Raw genomic sequence first — 20,762 nt, forward strand, 5'->3', positions numbered from 1 at the left:
TGAACAAAATGTCCCCTTGTCCCAGGGCCCGGCTTTTCGGAGCGATCGCTGCTGCGTTTCCCCGGGATCCCCGCTCTTTCCCGGAGGAGCTTCAGGACTCTCCATCCCGGCGCTGACACCTGCGCTCAGCTGGGAAATGCAATTTAGGGACCGTGGAGGAGGGAGTGGAGAGAGACGCCTGGAAACCCCGGACTCCCGCTCGTGGGGGGGAAGGCTGCGCGGCTGGAATCCCGGCAAAGGAGAATGCTGTGCCGGGAATTTCATCCAGTTAACAGCAAGGGAGGATGCGGCTGCCGGGAATTTTATCCAGCACCAGCGAAGGGAGGAGGATGCTGCCACCATTTTAGCGGCGGCGCTCCCGCCCGCCGCGGCCGGAACCGGGGCTGCGGGAGCCGGCGCGGAGCTCGGGGGAGACCGGGCCCCTCCGGCCCCATCCCGGCCGCTGTCCCCCGCTCGCCCCCCCGCCGGCGAGGGCTTCCTGTCCCCCGCCCGCCCCGCGGGGTCGGCGGAGCCGCGGGGAGGGGACGGGGAGGAGGGACCGGGGGCTGCGGGCGCTTCCTGCCGCCGCCCCCGCCGGGGCAGAGCGGAGCGGAGCGGGGCGGGAGCTCGGCTCGGCCCGGCCCAGCCGAGCGGCGCTCCCGGGCCGAGCCAAACTTCCCGGGGGGCTCGCGCATACGCACACACACGCACACATATATAGATATTTAATTTTTTTTTTTTTTCATTTTAATTTCCTCCGCACTTTCGGCGGGGCCCCCGGGGCGGAGCCGCCCTCGCCGCCGGGAGGGGCCGGTGTCCGCAGCGCCGGGGATGGGCTCCGCCGGGGCGCCCTCCGCCTAGACCGGACCGGCTCGGCTCGGCTCGGCTCGGCTCGGCTCAGCTCGGCTCGGCCCGGCCCGGCCCGGCCCGGCCCGGCCCGGCCCGGCGCGCAGCATGGCCGCGGAGCTCAGCGCCGAGGAGGAGCAGGTAGGTCCCGCCGAGCTCCTCTTCCCCGCGTCGGGCTGGGCAGGACCCCGGCGGTTCCTTCCCCCCACCGCTCCTTCCCCATCGTTATTTGGCCACCGTGGGTTACCAGGCTGGTTTTTGCCCAGCGAGGCCATTCTCCCGATGGGAAGCTCCCCCATCCCACGCCCACGCAGCCCTCCATCCATGCCCACGCAGCACCCACTCTACACGCCCCATCCACGCACCCCCCCAACATCCCCGTTCCCCGGTAGCCCTGGCACGGCCCGTGCCGTGGGTGCTTCCCACGTCCCCAGAGCGGCGTGTCCCTGCTGGCAGGCCTCCCCTGCCGTGGGGATGGATGCGTGGGGATGGATGCGTGTGCACGCGCTTCCCACGCCCCAGGCCTCCCGTGACGTCCCGGCTTCCTCCGCCGGCCTTGCGTCACCGCGGGAGGATGTTGCTGGGCTCGGGGAACGGGGCCCTGGAGCCGGCCGGGCCGCCTCGAGTGGCCGGAGCAATCCCTGCCTGTCCCCTCCTTTGTCCTCTTCCCCACCCGCGGCCGCCGGGCTTCCCTCGGGATGGGGATGTGGAGCCCTGGAGCGGGACTGCTGGGCTCCCTCTGCCCCCTCGGGCTGTCACATTGGCCACGTTGGTGACACTGGGGACTGCAGAGCCAAGGCGAAGGGTCCCGTTCTCCTTCCAAAATGGTTGGTTGGCTGGTTGGTTTTCTCTCCTTTAGAAACCCTTCGTTTCTGCAGGGAGGTTTAGGAGGGTTGGGATGGAGATGCCCGAGTTCTGAAAACCTCCATGGAAGAGCCCCTCCTGCAGCCTGCGCTGGTGCTCAGCAAATGCAGAGCTACCAGGTTTTTAACTCCTGGGAGCAGCACTGCTCTCTCCAGGGTGTGATAAAATCCCAAGGAATGGGGAGTGTCCTTGGCCCTCTGTCCCTGCAGGTGCCTGAGATTTGAGTTTCCTCTGTGTCATGGGGAGGGCAAAGCTTCTGGAAACAGGGTTTTTGGAGATCCTGCAGTGGCAGGGACGGCTGGTTTGCAGCGAGAGAGGGATCTGAGATGTTTGGTTTGTTTGGAGAAGGTGAAAGGTGTTTGCAATAATGGCCCCAGATTTGGGTCATCAGCTTGGAGTGGGGAAGGCTGGTTTTCATGCTGCCCTTGGAGGCTTGGAAACCAAAATAACGGGAGTTTCCTTCTTCTCATGGGTAAGTGGTGGCTTGGGCTGGAACATGCCCTTCCTGCCACCCTTTCATCCTTCTTGAGACCATCAAGATTTCCTCCGCTCTCCTGTGTTACCAACAGCAAGCCGGAGGAAATTCACCCTTCTCCTCTTAGGCCGGCCTTGGGACATCTCTTCTACTGGCTCCCTGCATTCCCTCCCTAGCCTATCCCCGAGGAGCCAAACCAATTTTCCTTGAAGCTTTTCAGCCCAGCTGCAATTTTCACAGACTTATTCCCCACTTCCCCACGCTGAAGAAGGAGGGTAGGTTTGCTGCCTGGGGGAGGAGGGCTGGAAGAACCCCTGGATTCCGGCAGCGATGGCTTTGTCACCACCCTGCTCCAGCAGAGCGGGGATGTGGATGACGCCAGCACTCCAAAGACCAGCATTGTTCCCAACACCCGGCCACGGACAATTCCACTGCCAGTGCTGCCCAAACAGGACTTGGTGCTGCAGCTCTGGGTCACAGGCTTTGTTTTTGACACGTGGAGCAATCCCTGCTCTGCTGGGATTGATGTGTGTGTAAATCCATTTGGGATCAGGGCTGGGAATGATGATGAGACCCAGTGGAGCGCACCAAAGGGGCAGAGCTGTGGCTGGCATTGATGCTCAGCTCCGTAACGCCTGGCTCCCTGCTGTTGAATGGCGGCACTGGTAAGTTTGGAATTTGGTTTTGTTCCCAGGGAAAGCTGGAATTCATGGCTGAACCGCCCTGCAAAGCCAGTGCTTGTTCTTGTGCGTCTTCCCCTTGCAAAAAACCCATCATGCCTCGTGACAGATGCTGGAAATGGGATTGTGTGAAGTGTGACTTAACTGTGAACACTGTGGTTCAGGCATCCTCTCCTCATTGCCATTGTGTCCTTTGGGCCGCTCTTCCCATCATCTTGGGGCATCATTGCCATCTCAGGCTGCAAGGTGTTGGTTCTGGTCATTGTCCGAGGGAAGTGGGGGTTGTGCCTGGTGCTCACCCTCATACCCTGACCGTCCTGCACGTGCTGGGGAAGGATCATCTTCACTGTTACTTTGGGTTTGCATCTGCAGCCCTGGATTTTGGGCAGCTGCGAGCCTCAGGAGGTGCCCTGGCAAAGTTGAGGTTGTGCCCAGGATATATTGGATGAGATGTATTTATGGATAGGATATATTCCTATATTCGTGCATGTGCACTGTGCTAAGGCCGAAGATGGTTCCTGTATTGCCCCATTTATTTTATATTTGTGGTGCTTGCCTGGCTGCTTTGTGCGACTCTGGGACCAAGTTCGGGAGCTCCTGCTGCAGTGTGCTGAGAGACAGACCCCTGGGATGAGCCGTGCTCCTTTGGCTCATCCCATGAGAGGGGCTCGCTGTCCCTGCCGCGCCTCCGATAAACCCCGGCCCTTCGCTTCCTCCTGTCGGAAGTCATTAACACCGACAAGCTTTTCTGGCTCAATAGCTCCCAGTAGCTCTGAATAGATCCCAGTAACTTCGTGCCGCTGCCTGACATCCTACGCCGCCGCCTGCCTGCGCTCCCTGCTCCCGGAGCCAGCCCTCCGCACTCCCTGTCCCTCCTCCACCTCCTCCCCCGAGAGAGGATGGAAACTGTTTCATTTTGGCGTGTGCCTGGGTGGGAGCGAGGCATTTTGGTGCCTCCCTCCATGCTCTCTGCATCCTTTGAGCAGGATGCGTTGGAAGGCTGGGCTGCACTGCCCTGTCTCCCTTGGGGCTCTCGTGTGGAACAGGAGATCAGTGCACAGCAGAAGGCAAAGCTGCATCCTGGGACCCTCCTGGTGTTCCATGTCTGTGTGAAACTGGTGTTCCTGGGCAAGCTGGTCCATGTCCTGTAGCAGGTCGAGGTGTCAGCCCTCCATGTTCATTACCTGTGTTCCCACAGTCAAGTTTGCTGCTCCGTGGTGGAGCTACAGCCCTAGGAGGACTCTGCCAGCTGACAGGGCTGTGCTGAGGCTGTGCTGTGTCTGAATGGGAGTTTGTTGCCTGTAAAATCCTCTCTTTGCTCCCCCTCCTTTCCATAAGTGTCCCCCAGCCTTCAGGCCGTTTTTCCCACCCCGTTGCTCCCTTTCCCATGTGACATTTCTGCCATCTCCATTGCCACCACCCTTACCCCTTTTGTTGTGGAGCTCCCTGCTTCACCCCGAGAAGCTGCTGGGTCTGTTGAGGATTGTAGCTCCAACAATGACCAGGGATGCTCCTTGGGCGCTCCTCCTCCTCCTTTTCCTCTCAACCTGTCTCACTGCACACCCCCAATCTCTCCCACAGGCAACCAAGCAGTTCCTGGAGGAGATCAACAAGTGGACAGGCCAGTACAATGTGTCCCCTCTGTCCTGGAATGTGGCTGTCAAGTTCCTCATGGCCCGCAAGTTCGACGTCCTGCGGGCCATCGAGCTCTTCCACTCCTACCGGGTAAGGGAGAGGGGCCAGAACCCCCATCTGAGGGCTCCCCGCTCCCTAGGACCACCCTCCCTCCCCCTGCTCCTTTTTCCTCTTCTCACTCCTTTACAAGTTTTGTCCAGCTGGAAAATCCTTTTTCAGCCAAGGCACGTTGCCATGGAGATGTCACCGATCCCGGTCCCTTCCCCTGCTCTGGGAGCAGCTCATGGGGTGCCCTCCTGGCTGGTGTGTGCTGCCCACAGAGCACTCCCCTATATGTTAAGAATATAGATTCATGCACGCCTTTCCCAACCCGGTGTTGCAAAGCTGCTCCTTCTGTTACTGGGGAGAGTGCTGGAGAATGCTCCCATGGAGCAGAGGGGTGGCTGGCTGGGGCAGCCCTGTGCCTGTGCCCCTTGTCACTGCCCTCCCTGCCCGCAGGAGACACGGCTGAAGGAGGGAATTGTGAAGCTGAAGCCACACGAGGAGCCGCTGCGCTCGGAGCTGCTCAGCGGGAAGTTCACCATTCTGGTAAGTGGGGTGTCCCCCATGGGGTGATCCCAGCTGGGGGTTGATTTCAGCTCTGCTCCCAGCAGGAGCCTGACCCCATTTCCTCGGCAGAGCGTGCGGGACCCCTCGGGAGCCTCCATCGCCCTGTTCACAGCCAAGCTGCACCACCCCAGCAAGAGCGTGCAGCACGTGGTACTCCAGGCGCTCTTCTACCTGCTGGACCGAGCTGTGGAGAGGTGAGCCTGCCTCTGCAGAGCTGCCCTGTCTCACACCAGAGGATCTCCAGGGAGCAGGGTCCCTCCCAGGGAGATCACTGCTCTCCATGGCTTGAAATTCCCTGGTTTGAACTCCAGCTGGTTCTCCTTATGGAACTCCTTGTGGAACTGTTCAGCAGGGGTACAAAACTCCCCAAGTCCTGAACAAGGCTCTTTGCAGCCTTGCCCTGTCCACACCCTGGGTTCAGTTTAGCAAAGCCCCAGATTCCTGCAGGCTCTGGCTGGGGAGGAGGCAGCCCCACCAGACGTAACGTGAGCCCTGCCAAAAATATAAACCATTCCCCTGCCGTTTATCCTGCTGATCTCTTTCTGTTTTTGACCTTACCCATCACGGGTGATGCTGCTGAGGCAGGCTTAAGGCACGAGTCAGACTTAAATGAGGGTTGTAAGAGGAGATGGTAGTGCAGTTGGGAAGTGCAGAAGCAAGGTTTGGGTCTCTGAGTCGTTCTGGAAGCATGGGAAGGGATTTTTGGGGTTGGTATGGGGCAGAGCTGCTGGTGCAGGAGCCAGGTGGTTGCATGTTGTGGGGGTTGACCTTGTACTTTTCCTCCTCTCAGCTTTGAGACGCAGAGGAATGGGCTGGTGTTCATCTATGACATGGCAGGGTCACAGTACACCAACTTCGAGCTGGACCTCAGCAAGAAGATCCTCAATCTGCTCAAGGTGCTGCCTGGGGTTAACTGGTGTCTAGGGACAGTGTGGGGGCCACTCGCTCACCAAGAACCCAAAGCCCTGTGGTTTTGGCATCAATTTGCACCATGCTGACCACGTCTCAGGCAAGGAGCAGCAGCTCCAGCCCTGCAGGAGCTGGGGAGGGCACTGGGAGCTTGCCAGGCTGGACCCGGCTGTGGCTGCGGTGTGGCGCGGGCGGAAGGGATCAGCTGTCCCTGGGCTGGATTCCTCTCACAGCTGCTGGCAGCGCTTTTGGGAAAGCAGATGCAAATTATTTTTTCATCGTGCTGGCATTTGGTGCCTCCTCCCTTTTCCGGAAAAAAAAAAGCAATAAGAGTAAATACTAGCCGGGGTGTGTTCTTTGCTTAATCCCGGTTCCCAGTCTTCACCTCTCCCCCGCGGAGCCAAACCCTCTGCCTACCTAATTCCAAGGAAGTAATTTGTTTCCTTATCAACTCATAAAGGCTGGGAGTGTGAGAGGCACACTTCAGATGTGGCATTGCCATCGTGGGGTCCCTCTGCTGGCTGTCACCTCTGCTGGGATATGTCCCCTGACACAGCAAAGTGGGTCTGACCCCCTCCTCACCCCACAGGGTGCCTTCCCAGCCCGGCTCAAGAAGGTTTTCATCGTGGGAGCGCCCATGTGGTTCCGCGTGCCCTACTCCATCATCAGCTTGCTGCTGAAGGAGAAGCTGCGGGAGCGGGTAAGCGGGGACCCTCCTGGCATGGGACTCTCTTGGCACAGGACTCTCCTGGCACAGGACCCTCAGCAGGCAGGGCTGAGGCTGTTTTCCCTTTGTGACGAGGTGGTGGAAGCAGCTTGCACCATTCAGCCCCATCTGCCGGAAGCTGCTGAGCACCAGACAGCCTTGGCATCCCTGTCCCCATCCCCAGCAAATCCTCTCCAGCCTTCTGGGAGTCACCCCCACCTTTCCTCTCCCTCGTACAGGTGCAGATGGTGAAGATGTCAGAGCTGAAGGAACACCTGCCCCGAGAATGCCTCCCTGAGTACCTCGGAGGGTCTCTCAAACTGGACCCCCTGAGCTGGAATTGCCGCTTCCTGCCCCAGCAGAACGGGCACCCCGACCCCCTGGATGAGCTCATCCTGGTGCCGCTGGCGGCCCCCAAAGATAACGGCTCCGTCCACGTCCCTGGGCCCAGGTCCATCACCCTCCAGGAGCTGCTGGATCACGTCAGCCACAAGCAGAAACGTGGCATCTACGAGGAGTATGAAGACATTCGGCGCAGGAGCCCGGCCGGCACCTTCGTCTGCTCTTTGTGAGTCGGTGGGTGGGAGCCAGGTGCCCCTCTCACCCCTAAAAGCTGGGTGTCCCCCCCCACCCCACGCTCCTGCTGCTGGATGGGGGTCCATCGGCCTCTTCATGGTGTGGTGCTTTGGGTTAGTGACAGAGAACCCCGGCCTAGGGATGGTGTGAGCCCCTTCTGGGGGTCCTGCGGGTTCTGGGAACAGAGGGGAGCCGCAGAGCGCAGCAGAGACCAGGACCTGGCCGGGACTCTGCTTCCCGAGGCTTTGGCCAGGTGATGGCAGCAGAGCCCAGGCTACAGGCCCCAGAGGCTTGCACAGACAGAGGGAGGGATGCTGCTGCCTTTGCCTTGCCTGGAATACATCCCTGCTTCCCTCTGCCCCACCTTCCAGGGCACCCTACAACCAGGACAAGAACCGGTACGGGGATGTGCCCTGCCTGGACCAAACCCGTGTCAAGCTGGCGAAGCCATACAGCCGCCCAGAGGTGAGCCAGCCCAGGAGGGAAGCTCACAGCCTGTGGGAAGCTGTCACAGCTGTGCCAGGGGTCTGGAGGCCTTACCTCATCCATGCTTTTCTCCCTGTAGCTGACTGACTACATCAACGCGAGCTTCATGGATGGCTACAAGCAGAGGAATGCTTACATTGGCACTCAGGGTATGGCTGAGCCAACGAGGGGTTGTTCTGCTCCTGCTGGAGCACCCGTGGGTTCCACCTCTCTGCCCAGTGTCAGCCACTGGCCACGGGGTACATCCCAGGAGCAGGGCACTGCCCAGCAGGTCCCCTTCTCTCAGGGTGTATTTACTCCTCCCTGGGTGTATTTATTCCTCTCTCAGTTTCCAGCTAGTGGACTGAAGTTTTTCCTGGGAGAGAGCAAGGGGATCTGTCTTCATCCATGATAGCAGCCCTCTCCTGCCCTTACCCCAGCTCTGGATTTGCCCCAAGGATGAGCAGAGAGGTGGAATCAGCGCTGAGCCGTAGGGACTCGGTGCTGGGGGTGGCAGTCAGTGACAGCTCCAGGCTGTGTTCATGGATCAGCCCCTGCAGGAAGGGGCTGTGGTTCCCTGTGGGGGTCATGGGGGGCTGGTGGATGCAGCTGGGCAAGGGATCATCCAAGTCTGTGAGATTTTGGGCTGATGTGTAGGTTGTCCCTGCAGGGCCTCTGGAAAACACCTACGGTGACTTCTGGCGCATGGTGTGGGAGCAGAACGTGCTGGTGATCGTGATGACAACCCGGTGAGTGCTCATGGAGGGACACAGCCCCCTTTTTCTGTGCAAAATGAGCATTTTTTATGTGGTGGGGTCCTCATTTTTGGGGTGAGCAGCGTTGGGCTCAGAGCAGTGATCCTGAAGCAGTGGTGCCAGCCAGAGCCCCATAGAGTGGGGACATTGGGTCAAGGACAGGCTGGTCCCTGCTGATCCCCAAAGGACCAAGGCTGGGTGGCATGGGAGATGTCTCAGGCAGGGCAAGGAGGACATTACCAGCTTGTCATTGTCCTGCTCCCAGGCTGGAGGAAGGAGGCAGGAGGAAGTGCGGCCAGTACTGGCCCCTGGAAAAGGATTTCCAGGTGTGCTTTGGAGCCCTGACCATCACCAACCTGGGTGTAGAGAACCTCAACCATTACAAGAAAACCATCCTGGAGATCCACAGCTCAGAGGTGCGTGCCCACAGCTGCCTGGTTGGGGAATGGCATGGGGACACCAAGGGTCAGAGGAAGAAGGAGGGTCTAAACCCCCTTCTTTCCCCAGACCAGGGAGCGGCGCCTGGTGTCCCACTTCCAGTACCTGAGCTGGCCAGATTACGGTGTCCCCTCTTCTGCCGCCACTCTCATTGACTTTTTGGGGGCCGTGAAGCAGCAGCAGAGAGTGGCAGTCAGCGCCCTGGGACCTCGCTTCAAGGGTCACCCTGGGGGACCCCCAGTCGTGGTGCACTGCAGCGCTGGCATTGGCAGGACAGGTAATGGGTGTGGAGGTGGATGATGGGGTGACAAATCCAGCTTTTCCCTGGGGCATTTCCATCCTGGGGACCCACGGTGTGTTTGCACGCTGTCCTCAGGACTTCCCTCAACCATCAGAGCTGAGAGAAGTCCCCACAGATCAGTGTGGGGCTGAGCACCGCCACTCCAGTCCTCACAAAGGGCAGTGACGGTGCCATTTGGTGTCTGATGCCACCCCCGTCGCTGTCCCCAGGTACCTTCTGCGCTCTGGACATCTGCCTGTCACAGCTGCAGGACGTGGGCACCCTGAACATCTACCAGACGGTGCTGCGCATGCGGACCCAGCGCGCCTTCAGCATCCAGACCCCTGAGCAGTATTACTTCTGCTACAGCGCCGTCCTCGAGCACGCCCAGCGCGAGGGCCTGCTGCTCGCCAACCACAGCCGGGCCGCCCAGGAGAAGAGCTCGCCAGGGCACTGAGACCCTGCTCGTCCTCGGGGGCTGCCTGGTGCCCGCCAGGACTCAGCAGAGCCGTGGGGGCGGCGGTGCCGGAGCACCTCAGCTGTCAGCACTGCTATGGAACTGTGCCTTATTCAACCCAAACGGTGGCTGCCGCTTGCCGGCACGGGAAGGGGGGCTCTCGCTCCTCCCCGTCGTGTTTTGGTTGGGTTTGGTTGGTTGGGGGAGGTGGTTTGTCTTCTCTTTGAGTTGTTGGGATTTTTTTTGTTTTGGTTTTTTTGTTCTTTTTGTTGTTGGGACCACCTAAGAAGTACCTAGAGAGGGGCTTGGCAAAGTCCTAGGAAATGTATTCCCAGTCTCGGGCTGAGGAAGAGGCGCGTGCTTCAGTCTCACCTGATGCTCCATCTGTGTGTCTGTATGTATGTGTGTATATAATATACCCCCGCTGTGAACCCCTGGCTATTATATAGATACATATATACAACCTGCCCTTTAGCAGCTCCCAGGGGTCCCTGCTGTCCTGCCAGCTCACTGCTGTGACCTCCCGAGCGGTGAGTTTGGTCCTGGCTCTGTCTTGTCTTCCCCCTTGCCTTTATTTCCCCTCGTGGGCAGCACTGGGACCCGGTACCCACTCCTGTGCCCGTCCCGCTGGAGGCACAGGGATACCCGATGGTGTCCCCTTTGTTTGTTTGTCTCATCTTCCCCACGGAGAGAGATAGCAGCTGTGCTCCTGGGAGGGTCTGGATTGGGTTGTGGGGGGGTGCTGAGCTCACAGGCGTCCCCTGCCCCTTGGGCACTGCTGTGGGAGTCACTAGGTACGAGGTGACGGGGCCCTGGGGACCGACCGGCTCTCCAGGTTGCCCGGCTTTCCCAAGCTGCCACTGGGAACCCGCAGGCCCAGCCCTGCATTGAGTCATGGGCTGGGAAAGCGCTGAGCAAGAATAAACCCCAAACCCTGGAGAGGCAACGAGCCTCTGCCCTGGCCCCCACCACTGCCTGGGCCTCCCCAACTTTATACTGTAATAAGCTCTTTGAATGTGTATATTCTTATTTTTTTATAATCTTGGGGAGGGGTCTGGGAGGTTTGGGAGGTTTTATTTTGTTTTCTTTTGGGGTTTTTTTGGTGTTTGGTTTTTTTTTTGGGGGGGGGGGCGTTTTTTTTGGGGTTTTTTTTGGTTTTTTTATTTAACATTAACTTGATCCAAGCCAGAGCCAGAAGTATTTGTAAATGTTCCTATTTTGCTCTCAGAGAAGCCTTTTTGTTGTTGTTACTTTTTTGGGAGTTGTTTTGTTTTTTATTTGTATTGATATATAAATATACCACCAGTGACCAGTCCTCTTTGCTGTCGTGGGGGCATTGGGCAGGACAGAAGAAGGAGGGAATTCAGGGCTTTGTGATCTCTAAAAGCCAGCTGGTCCCATCCCTGGCTACACAGCATGGGGCTATGTTTAGGGCTTCTTCTGGCCTGGGTGAGGCTGAGACAGAGATAACCAGGCTGCAGGAGACTTTCCTGGGCAGGCAGGATAGTATCAGGAGGGAAGGCAGCACAATGGGCCAGCGTAGCCAGGGGGGACACAAACCACCCTGCTCCAAGCTCCTGCCTCTTTTCCTGGGGCCTTGACAAGCCCCAGGACATCAGTCTCCTGTCTGGTCATGGTATCTGCCTGCTGCTGCATTTTGCTGCAGGATTTGGAGGTGCAGGCATTGCCTCTGTGCTCCTGGATCACCTCTGAGCAGGCATGTAGGGCACAAAAATTAGGGGGAACTCCTGGGCTGTCAGGCAGCCCCAGTGCCTTCAGGTGCAGGTGATGCCAGTCCCAGAGCAGCAGCCGCAGCCTGAGGCTTAGGGACGAGGGAGGAAAAAAGGCAGCTTGTGCAAATGAAGCCCTAGAGCCAGCGAGGGAGCTCGTGCCCCAGAGCAGGGCAGCTGGCTGGTGTGAAGAGCAGCACCTGTGTTTGCTCAGCTGGAGCCTAAAAAAGTGAGGGATGCCAGTGTCTTTCTAGGATTAGCACAGGGAGAAGCTTTCCTTTGTGCTCTGGGTGTGGAGTGGCTTGGCTGTGCCAAACCGAGGTCAGACACAAGCACTGGAAGGCTGGAAAAGAACCAGAGGCAGCAGGGAATCTGTCTGGAAGGGCTGCATGTCCTGGTGCATAGGAGTGTCCCTGGAACTGTGCACATCCTGCCTGCAGTGTGGTTCTGGTTCAGCTGCAGTGTCCCATCCTCCCAGGTACCATTTTCCACCCAGCTGTGTCCTGAAGCAGCATCAGCTCAGGCACTGTGATCTGTTCCTCAGGCTGCCCCAGAGTTTCCCTCCAGGCACCCAGTGCAGGGTGGCTCCTCGAGGGAGCTCTCATCCTCTGAAGGAAGACTCCCAGGGCCTTCCCTCCTCACTGCCAAACTTTTTCACCCAGCTGGGCTTTCTTCACAAGCAGGAAGGGGATGTTTGCAGTTTACTGTTAATCCTGCGCTGTCAGCAGCAGCTCTCTGTGGCTCAGCAGGGCTTTTGGCCGAGTGTCAGGTCCAGATCCAAAAGCTGCAGGTGATGCCAAGAGTCCCACGTGGCCCCACGGGTGTGCCCAGCTCATTCTCTCTTCCATGGGCTTTGAAATCCCAACCAAGCCCGCTCTGTGCACACACTAAAGGTGGTTGTGCCTTTTAGCTCAATTCCATGTGATGTGGGCACAGAGAACCAAAACTTTTCCAAGACTCGACTGCCTGGGTGTCTGGTAGGAATCACCAGAGGAGGGGGATGCAGATCACCAACTCTGTCTCTGAATGGGAGCAGCTTGGATATGCTGCTCCCTTCGAGGAGGGATGATGATCCCATCTGTGCTGGAGGCAGAGGAAAAGGTTGTAAACCTTTTCCATGGAAAAACAACCCAAACACTCACCCTCCTTTACTATTTCCAGGGCTGCGTTTCTCCTCAAAGCCAGTGTTTTCGGTCCTCTTGCACAACGTGATGTTTTATTCCATCCATTCCTTCTGTGCCAGCAGACCTTGCTGAGCAGCAGAAATAAAGATTTCTCTGGAAATGGTCACTTCACGCAGACAGCCAAAAGTTACTGGAAAGAAAACTTTGTATTGTCTGGACGGCTGTGGGAAAAACGGGCTGTTGAGTGCAGGCAGCCTGATGCCTGCAGGATCATCTCCCCTTCCCTGGAGTGGCCCAGAGATCGGGATCAGCCACCACGGACAAAAGTAACAGCAATCCAAGAACGAAATCCAAAGTTCCGCTGGAGTCTGGAAGCGGGGATTTAAAGGCATTGCAGGGCAATCCTGAAGCGGCGCTGCCATCGCTGTGCCCACCTGTCTCATTTGGCTTCCTCGGCTGCATGCACGCCGCCTGGCTAATGACGATTACTTTAGTGCTGGTAATTTTGCGCCCTGGGAGTTTGGAAAGAGCCTAGCTCCGGAGCGCTTCATTTCCCAGCCCTTCTGCTTTCTTGCCTGGGGTTTCCAAGGCTCAGGCTGGATGTGCAGTGGCCCTGCAGCCCCACGTCCAGGGTTAAACCGAGCTGCAGCCCCAGGGAGCCTGCTCTGCTGTGCCTGCTTGTCCCGGCACCACCTCCCTGCCTGCTCCCGCAACGCTCCCGGGCTGAGAAAGGGAGGAACAGCTGGAAAGAAGAAAAAAAAAAAAAAGAAAACTAGCAGATTTAGACGTAGTTTGAGCGAAGGTGCTCGAAATACACACATTTTAATAGAAGCGTGGAACGTGTGCGTTTGTACTTCACCCTTTCCCCAGCACGCTCTGGATGCCCAGACGAGCCAGGCCTGGCTCCTCCAGCGTCCGTCTGGGGAGCCAGCACCCCACTCCACAACTTCCCCAAGGGAGAGAGAAACATGACGATGGAAGGCATTAAAGCCCCATCTCTTGTTTTAGCGCAGGAGAACGCCGGGCTCCCTCCCGCCGAGAGGCCTTTCCCTCAGAGCCCCCTCAGCCGCGCCCCCCTGCGCCGTGGGCGGTGCAGCCGTGACGATCGGCACCGCGGGGCCAATCCGCCCCGGGGGGAGTTCCCCCTCCATTCAGGGCTGCTCGCCTGCGCGTTGAGGGTATGTAACAGCTGCTTCCCCCACACACACTTTCCCAGTTTTGCCTTCCCTTCACGGGAATCGCTTCTCAAGGGGCGGGCGGGCGGGAACCTGAGGGAAACGATGGGAGTGGGGGGGAATGAGGGGAGAGAAGCGCGCGCGCGCTCCGGATCCCGCCGGCGGGAAGCGCGCGACGGGCGGCGGGAGCTGGGGGGGGCGAGTGACTGAGTGTGTGTGCGCGTGGGGGGAGGAGGGAGGGGGGCGGCCATTGCCGCGGTGGCCACGCCCCCTCCCTCACACACCATTGGCTGCGGCAGCTGAGGGCTCCGCCCCCCCGCGGCGCGCACCGCCCACTTCCCCCCTCCTCCTCCTCGGTGCGTGCGTGCGTGAGTGTGAGTGTGTGCGAGTGTGCGGGGCGTGAGCGTGAGCGAGTGTGTGCGTGTGCCGTGTGCTCCCCGCCCGCACGTGCAACCGACCCGCCCCACGTGGGGCGCCGCCATCCCGGAAGTGAAGGGGTCGGGGACAAAAGGCAGCGCCGCGCCGCCCCCGGGCCCGGGCCCCGCCGCTAAGTTCCCCCCCACCTTCCCCCCGCCGAACCGGTTGGCGCCGGGGCCCGGGGCCGGGGGAGAGCGACGGGGGGAACTGCTGGCGCGGGCCGCAGCCGCGATGTAAACATTCCACAAAAGGGCTCCCCAGAGAGGGGGGCGTGGCCTCGCCGGTGGCGGGCGGGGCCACTTCTCCGCGTGGGTGGGCTTCGCTCCGTGACGGCGGCGCGGTCCCGCTCGCCGATTGGCCGGCGCTTTGTTCTGGCAGCCAATAGGGCGGTGGGGGAGGCGGGACGGGGGCGGGGCGTGCTGCTTATACGGACATTTTTCTTCGGCGGTCGCTCCCCCACTCCTCTCCTCCCTCCCTTCCTCTCCACATCCCCTTCCTGGGGGCCGCGGCCAATAGGGGAGGGCCTGGTGGGCGGGGCCAGCACTCCCATTGGCCCAGAGAGTGACTGGCGCGCGTCTCAGCCAACGGGCGCTCGGGGCTCCCCCCCTGCGCGAGGAGGGGCGGGATTTCCCGGGGAACAGAGAAGCGGGCAGCGCTCCGCCGCGGCGGCCGACAGACGGTTACTCCATCTTACCCCCCCCGCCGAGCCCCCCGCCCCCGCCGGGGCACCGGCGCCGCCCCCGCCCGCCCCCCCCCTCCGGGAGGAGGGGCGCGGGGACCCCCCCTTCTCACTGCGCCGGGGACAGCCCGCCCCCGCCGCCCGCCCGGGAGGTGCCCGCCACCCCCGGACCCTGAGGGAGACCCGGCCGCTGCCAGGGCCCGCTTCGAGGTAAGGAAGAGCGGGGCGGCGGGGACGGGAGGCCGCCGGGCCCGGGGCCGGCCCCCTCCGGCGATCCGTAGGGGGCGGGGCCTGGCGCCGGTGCGGCGGCGGCGGCGCGGGGTTGGGGGGAGGGGGGGGCCGGTCGGTGCCCGCGGCGCGGCTCCCCGGGGAGCCCCGGCCCGCGCGGGCGGCCGCGCGTCCTCCCGCCCCGCCCCGCCCCGCCGGGGTGTCCCGGCCCCGGCATGGCGGGAGCGGCGGGCGGAGCGTGCGGCGGCCGCTGGGCGCGCTGCGAGCCGGGCACCGCCTCCTCCCCCCGCCCCTCCGCCCGCCCTCCGCCCGGTGCCGCTCCCGGGCTGCGGCGGGACCGCCCCCGGCAGCGCTCGCCCGCATTGCACGGCCCCGGTACCGGCCGCACCGCGCGCCGGCGCTCCCGCCCGCCCGGGGGGGGCGTTCCGAGAGCCGAGCGGGGGGAACGCCGTGCTGCTCCGGTCCCGGTGTTCCGCCAACTTCCCGGCGGAGCTGCCATGGAAGCGCTCGGCCGGGCCGTGCCCCCCCGCCGGGGTCCGGCTCCGGGATCACCCGGGGTCGGTCCGGGATCGCCGCTTTCCGCAGTTTCGCAGCTCCGCAGCACCGCTCTCCGAAAGGACCTGTTGGAGCGGCGCGTAGATAGGTGGAAACCCGAGAGCTCCTCGTGCACCCATTAATTTTCCAGCGGGTTTGATCTGCTCGTCCTCCTTGCATTGGTATTTCATCCCCTTCTTTTAATTCTTCAGGCTATTATACATCCCTAGAAACTACTTTAGGTTTGTTTTATTGTTTTTTTTTTTTTTTGATAGCAGGAACCTGGTTGAGTTCAGGTAGCTGTAAAAGTATCACCGTGCTTTGTGTCTGCTTAACCAAATCCTGTTTCTTCTGCCTTTTCCTGGCCTGGGTTCAGAATGAATTTTAACAGTTGTTATTTGTGTGAATAACACCACAGAAGTTACATCCCTAAAGAAATCTATTTATTTGGACCACTGAAATGGAGCAAAAGAAGTTGTATCAGCTCTATTTTAAACTAATTATCAAAGGCATTTCCAGCTGTGTGTGGATTTTCAGTCTCCCACGCTGTCCAGACGAATCTAAACCTGGTCTGTGTGTTAAAGTGTAGCTTAGGGCTGACATAACACCTCATGTTTCTCTTAACTTGCTGCTTTGAGTTGTACTAAAAGGTGTGGGGTCAGTAAACAAGTGGGAAATGCTCAACTTAAATCAGTACAGCTCTATCTGTACTGGCCATTTTCCACCCCTAACTTGTAATTATTTTTAAAAATACCATTTCAGAAAAGTAAACATTACTATATAGAATTAGGTATATCACAGCATTTTAAATTAAAATGGCATTTTGTTTTAATATACTAATTTTAAAGCATCCGTAAAACTTCCTTCATCACATAAAGTGCCTTGGCAACCTGGTGTCTGGGTCTCCAAGGACAGAAAACCACTTTTTAAGGGTTTAAAACCACTTTTTTTCTTTTGTTTTCCCCTGCTGAGGTAAAGTTAGCAGTTTTTCACATGGGTATGCTCTTTGCAAAAGGGAATCCTGCTTTCTCCCCCCAGAGTATCTTATCCTTATCCCTCCCACCTTCTGCTTCTGGTGAAGACACATGGTCTCAGCATGAACTTGTTTGAGATGCTGTAACGTAATCATTCATCCAAAAATCCAGCCCTGATTTTCTCAACTTTGGGAAAACTGGCTGCTTCAGGCTGGCTTTGTGAGCAGTGTGGGGAAGGGGGATTGCTGGGGGAGCCCTCTGCACAGACTGCTGGCACGTGTGGCTCTTGGGGCTGGGAGCGTCGTGTTGGAATTGGCAGGCGGGTCGTTTACGTTTCCAGGATTTATGAATCGTTTTCTGTCCAGATTGCTGTTCTGGACTTCTCCAGCGTTGGAAAGCTTTCATGGCTGTTGGAGCTGGAGCAGAAAAGAGCCCCATAATAGCTGTCACTGCAGCCTGGGGTGTACTTTTGGGACCTTGCTACTTTTTTCCAACCCTGCTGGGTCTTTCCTTATTTCATTTGGTTAGATAAAAGAATTCTGATCATTCTCCCTGTGCACGGGATAGGTGCAGTCAGGGAAGGGGGCAAAACAATGCTCTAGGCTCTGTAGAGCATGGTTTGGATTGTCTCTGTGCAGTGGGGTTTTTGGCAGAGCAGGATCAGTGCCTCACCAACTTGTCACCCATCTGGACGAGTGGGGTTTTTTTGTGTCCCATCTGCCTCGTGGTGAGCGCTGGCACGGTGTCACCCTGCAGAAAACTCTCCCAAAGCTCCAGGTTGTGCTTTTCTAGCACCTTTTACTCAGGATGCTTCTCATTTCAGTTTGGAATGAAGTTCTGGTCCTGGATGTGCCTTTCTGTAGCGTGGCCAAGGGGTTATCCCTGTGCTGCAGGGTGTGTGGCACCGTGAAAACAAAGTGTAGCAGTGACTGCTGAACAAGCTGGGTCATGTTCTGGAAGTCGTGTGGCTGGGTTAGCCGCGCTCCCGGAACCTGAGCCGGCTCCTTTCCAACAGGCACTGCCATGTGCTCCTCCATAATCCTGTGGGATGTGTCCTGCAGGACATCCGTCACTCTTCTGGGAGCAGAGTTGAGACTTACACTTGCTGCTCCTCTTTCCCTCGAAAGAAAACCTTTTAAAAAGCACTCACATGTGTTAAATAAATCCTCTGCAGCTCTGCAATTTCCCTGCAGTTTTTCAGAGGAGCCAGAATCCTCTCCTAAAAGTGGATCTTTTACAGCTTGTTGGTGAAGGTGGTGTTTTGAGTTTCCAACAGGTGTTGAGGCAGGGCACCTTCCCAATTTGCTTCCTTCCTAGTCTCTGGCTTTTTCTTTGAACTTTACCAGCTGATCTCTAATGCCAGAAGACCCTGCTTATATGGTGGGAAAACCTGCAATAGAAATAACAGAGATTTTTGGGATATTTTGTGGTAAAATGCTGAGGAGCGGAGCTGCCACACCTGGGCTCTTGTGCTTCTGTTGCTGTTACTGAGATGCAACATAGCTTTTCTTAATTTTTCCTTTGCTTTACCAGCTGAGAATCCCATGTGTGTGTCTGCCTGATGCATCCTGCCTGGTGAGCTGGGAGATGGCACAGGTGGGAAGAAACACTAAAAACCTCCGGGAAAAAAAAACCCAATAGTTTTCATCCTCCCCTAGATGGAATGAAGGAGTTAAAAGAGTTTGGGTAGAAATGCTACAGGGGAATTCAATTCTTTACTTGGTCCGCTCAGATGGAGCTAAGATCTCCTACATGCATCCTGTTATGCTTTTAACAAAGGAAAGTACCTGAATTTTGTGACTTGCTTTCAGTCCCTGCTGTATTTTGAGGGCTTTCCAACCTCCAAATTAAGGTTGTTGCAGTTTGAATTGGGGCTCTGTAAATCTACACTTCAAAGTCCATGAGGGGATGCCAGAGATGTGTGCTGCATTTCTGAGATGACATCAGCTCAGCGTAGTATTGTTTGTAACGTGGAGGGTGCAAGTCTTTGATGTTATGTGCTTATTCTCAAAAAACCTTTCCCTTAGCTGGGCTTTGCCATCATTAAGGAAAAATCAGTTGTTAGTGAGGCTGGAAGTGGGTGGAATTGCCCCTTCGAGCAGCACACTTTGGCTAAATTAGTTCAAAATGACATGACTCTTCTTGGGGTTCATCTCAGTGTTCCTTCCTCAGCTTTTTGGTGGGCTGTAGGAGGGGTAGGACTTGCTGTATGACAGATCTCTCCAGCTTTTGAACAGAGGAGATGGATGGGAGATGCCAGGTGAAGATTAGCAGGACTTCAGTGAGGGAATGAATGCGCTTTGGGACCATTCAGCATCCTATCTCCTCCTGCAGGATGCAGACCAGTCACTGTTGAGGTGCTGGTTTGCTTTCCCCTCTCTGCAGAGTTTGGGTGCTGGTGGTGGATGCAGAGTTACCATCACTAGTCTCTGTCTAGGTGCAGCAGAGCTTTGAGATCATCTCTCTGCTAGGATTGATAAAGCCTGTCCATTAGCAATCTTCATTAAGGGCAGGTTTGCTGTGAGACACTTTTAGCAGTGGATTGCAGACCCTTGGTAGGAGTTAGTTTAGTGTTACCTGATGCTATTGACTATTACCTATATATTGACTATATTTTTATATATATACACACCCATGTTTAATACAGAATTTCACAGTTGAAGGGGGTCTAGTGCTTGGATAAAAGCAGAGTCCAGGCTCAGTTGGTGAAAGTGATGGGAATTCAGAGGGAAGATGAATGCGAGCTTTAATTTTTGCTTTACAGAAGTTTTAAGATCAGCCATACAGCAAACTAGATTTTTGCAAGTTTGTATACTTGTCCTGCAAGAATTGAGGGCTTCAAAATCTGATGTTCACACTGTTGGTGTGTGTATGGTAATGGATCCTTGGTGCTGTCACGATTCCCATGGCCTCACGGGCCAAGAATTGTGGTATCTTCATGGAGAAAAGTCTTCTCACACAGCCTAAGGTGGCATTTTAATCCTCATAAGGGCATGTGGGGCTTCCAGCCATCTTCTGACCTGAGACAGCCTCTGCTTTAGGGGCTGGTGAGTCCATCTGAGTGTAGAGTGTTGCTTTGGGAAATGAGACCCAAGGGTGGGACTCTGGACAGCCACTACACCACATGGCTCTACACACAGAAGGAGTGAGGGGAGAGCCAGCCTGGGAGTTCAGAAGGGAGTGGCAGGACTGGCCGAGGGACCAGTGTTCAGAGCAGGAGGGTATCCAGGAGAGTAGATTGTAAATAGCTGCCACCAAAGCTTTACCCACCCTTCACTTGTGCACTCAACGATTGTCATGCAAAATCCTGGCCAGCTCTGCTCGTGGATGGATGGTGTGGGGCTGGATTTACTCCGTTTAGTCCCAACCTTATTAGCATAAAATGATGTTTTTGCAAAGTGAAATGTAATCTGTGCCTGGGAGAAGTAGTTCCGTGTTAACCTTCCTGGCTCTTCATTTATCAGCAGAGACCAGTTGGAAAGACAACCAGTGCAGGCACCATTAGAAAAGTGAGTTCCTAGAGTGTGTTCCTCTGCTTGCTGAGTGTGTGCTGGGGGTCAGGCTTACTTAGGGATTGTAGCTTGTAATTAAGATGCAGTTGATGAGCTTTCCCCTTTACTTGGAGCAGGGAGTTCTCTACTTCTTGTCTGTGACCTACCAGTTGATTTGGGGACCTCTTGAGAGGTTAAACTTGAAGAGTTACTTCAAAAATAAATTAAGTCATCTTCCTTGTTGTCCTACCCTCTCCAAGTGAAAGGAGGCACTAATAGAGTTTATATTGGATTCTGGGAAGAAATTTTTTCCTGTTGAGAGTGGCAAGGTCCTGGCACAGCTTTCCCAGAGAAGCTGTGGCTGCCCCATCCCTGGAAATGCCCACAACCAGGCTGGACAGGGCTTGGAGCAGCCTGGAATAGCAGAAGGTGTCCCTGCCAATGGCAAGAGTGGAATGAAATTATCTTTAAAACAAATATTTCCAAATATCTTCTATGTTTGATGTCATGGAGGGGAAAATCTGCACCTCTGGCCTGTTGATTCCTGTTTCCGTATTTGACATGAGATGTTAGTTAATGATCTTTGGGTTATTTGATTAATGACAGATTTAGACTGTGGAAAGCTGTCCTGACTTGGTAGATGGGGGTTGGCTGTTGTACCATTATTCTGAGGGAACATCATTCCCTCTCATTGCTAAGGCAAGCACATGGATGAATGGGAGTGCTTTGGAAAGGT

General features: G+C 57.0%; 2 protein-coding genes across 6 annotated transcripts in view; both read left to right on the forward strand.

Annotated features, from left to right (window-relative positions):
- Window positions 1-893: 893 nt before the first annotated feature.
- On the forward strand, window positions 894-10,989 carry PTPN9 (protein tyrosine phosphatase non-receptor type 9). 3 transcript variants are annotated; one of them, XM_033070323.1, is made up of 13 exons: window positions 894-966; window positions 4,426-4,569; window positions 4,978-5,067; window positions 5,158-5,282; window positions 5,879-5,984; window positions 6,587-6,697; window positions 6,943-7,271; window positions 7,651-7,744; window positions 7,845-7,914; window positions 8,415-8,493; window positions 8,765-8,915; window positions 9,007-9,214; window positions 9,448-10,989. In XM_033070323.1, the coding sequence occupies exons 1-13, from the start codon at window positions 934-936 to the stop codon at window positions 9,672-9,674; spliced, it is 1,767 nt and encodes a 588-aa protein (XP_032926214.1). In that variant the 5' UTR covers window positions 894-933; the 3' UTR covers window positions 9,675-10,989. The 3 variants fall into 3 exon arrangements, with proteins under 3 accessions (XP_032926214.1, XP_032926215.1, XP_032926213.1); XM_033070324.2 differs by lacking the exon at window positions 894-966 and adding an exon at window positions 975-2,829; XM_033070322.2 differs by lacking the exon at window positions 894-966 and having other exon boundaries at window positions 3,330-4,569.
- Window positions 10,990-13,625: 2,636 nt separating this feature from the next.
- SIN3A (SIN3 transcription regulator family member A) overlaps window positions 13,626-20,762 on the forward strand; it is a 31,759-nt gene continuing 24,622 nt past the window's right edge. The window contains exon 1 of one of the 3 annotated variants that reach the window (XM_033070320.1): window positions 13,626-13,706. The gene's annotated coding sequence lies outside the window, so the exon portion shown is untranslated. Of the gene's footprint in view, window positions 13,707-14,933; window positions 15,010-15,570; window positions 15,744-20,762 lie in introns of those variants that run through there. The other 2 variants (XM_033070319.1, XM_033070321.2) reach the window with 2 other exon arrangements.

The sequence above is a fragment of the Catharus ustulatus genome, chromosome 12 (genome assembly GCF_009819885.2).
Source record: "Catharus ustulatus isolate bCatUst1 chromosome 12, bCatUst1.pri.v2, whole genome shotgun sequence".
Classification (NCBI taxonomy): Eukaryota; Metazoa; Chordata; class Aves; order Passeriformes; family Turdidae; genus Catharus; species Catharus ustulatus.

Bases quoted from the DNA above. Each gene is read 5' to 3' on its own strand.
- PTPN9 (XM_033070322.2), top strand. From the start codon at position 4,342: ATGACCAGGGATGCTCCTTGGGCGCTCCTCCTCCTCCTTTTCCTCTCA. The intron at 8,494-8,764 runs GTGAGTGCTCAT...TCCTGCTCCCAG, and splicing joins GTGATCGTGATGACAACCCG to GCTGGAGGAAGGAGGCAGGA. The intron at 9,215-9,447 runs GTAATGGGTGTG...CGCTGTCCCCAG, and splicing joins CGCTGGCATTGGCAGGACAG to GTACCTTCTGCGCTCTGGAC.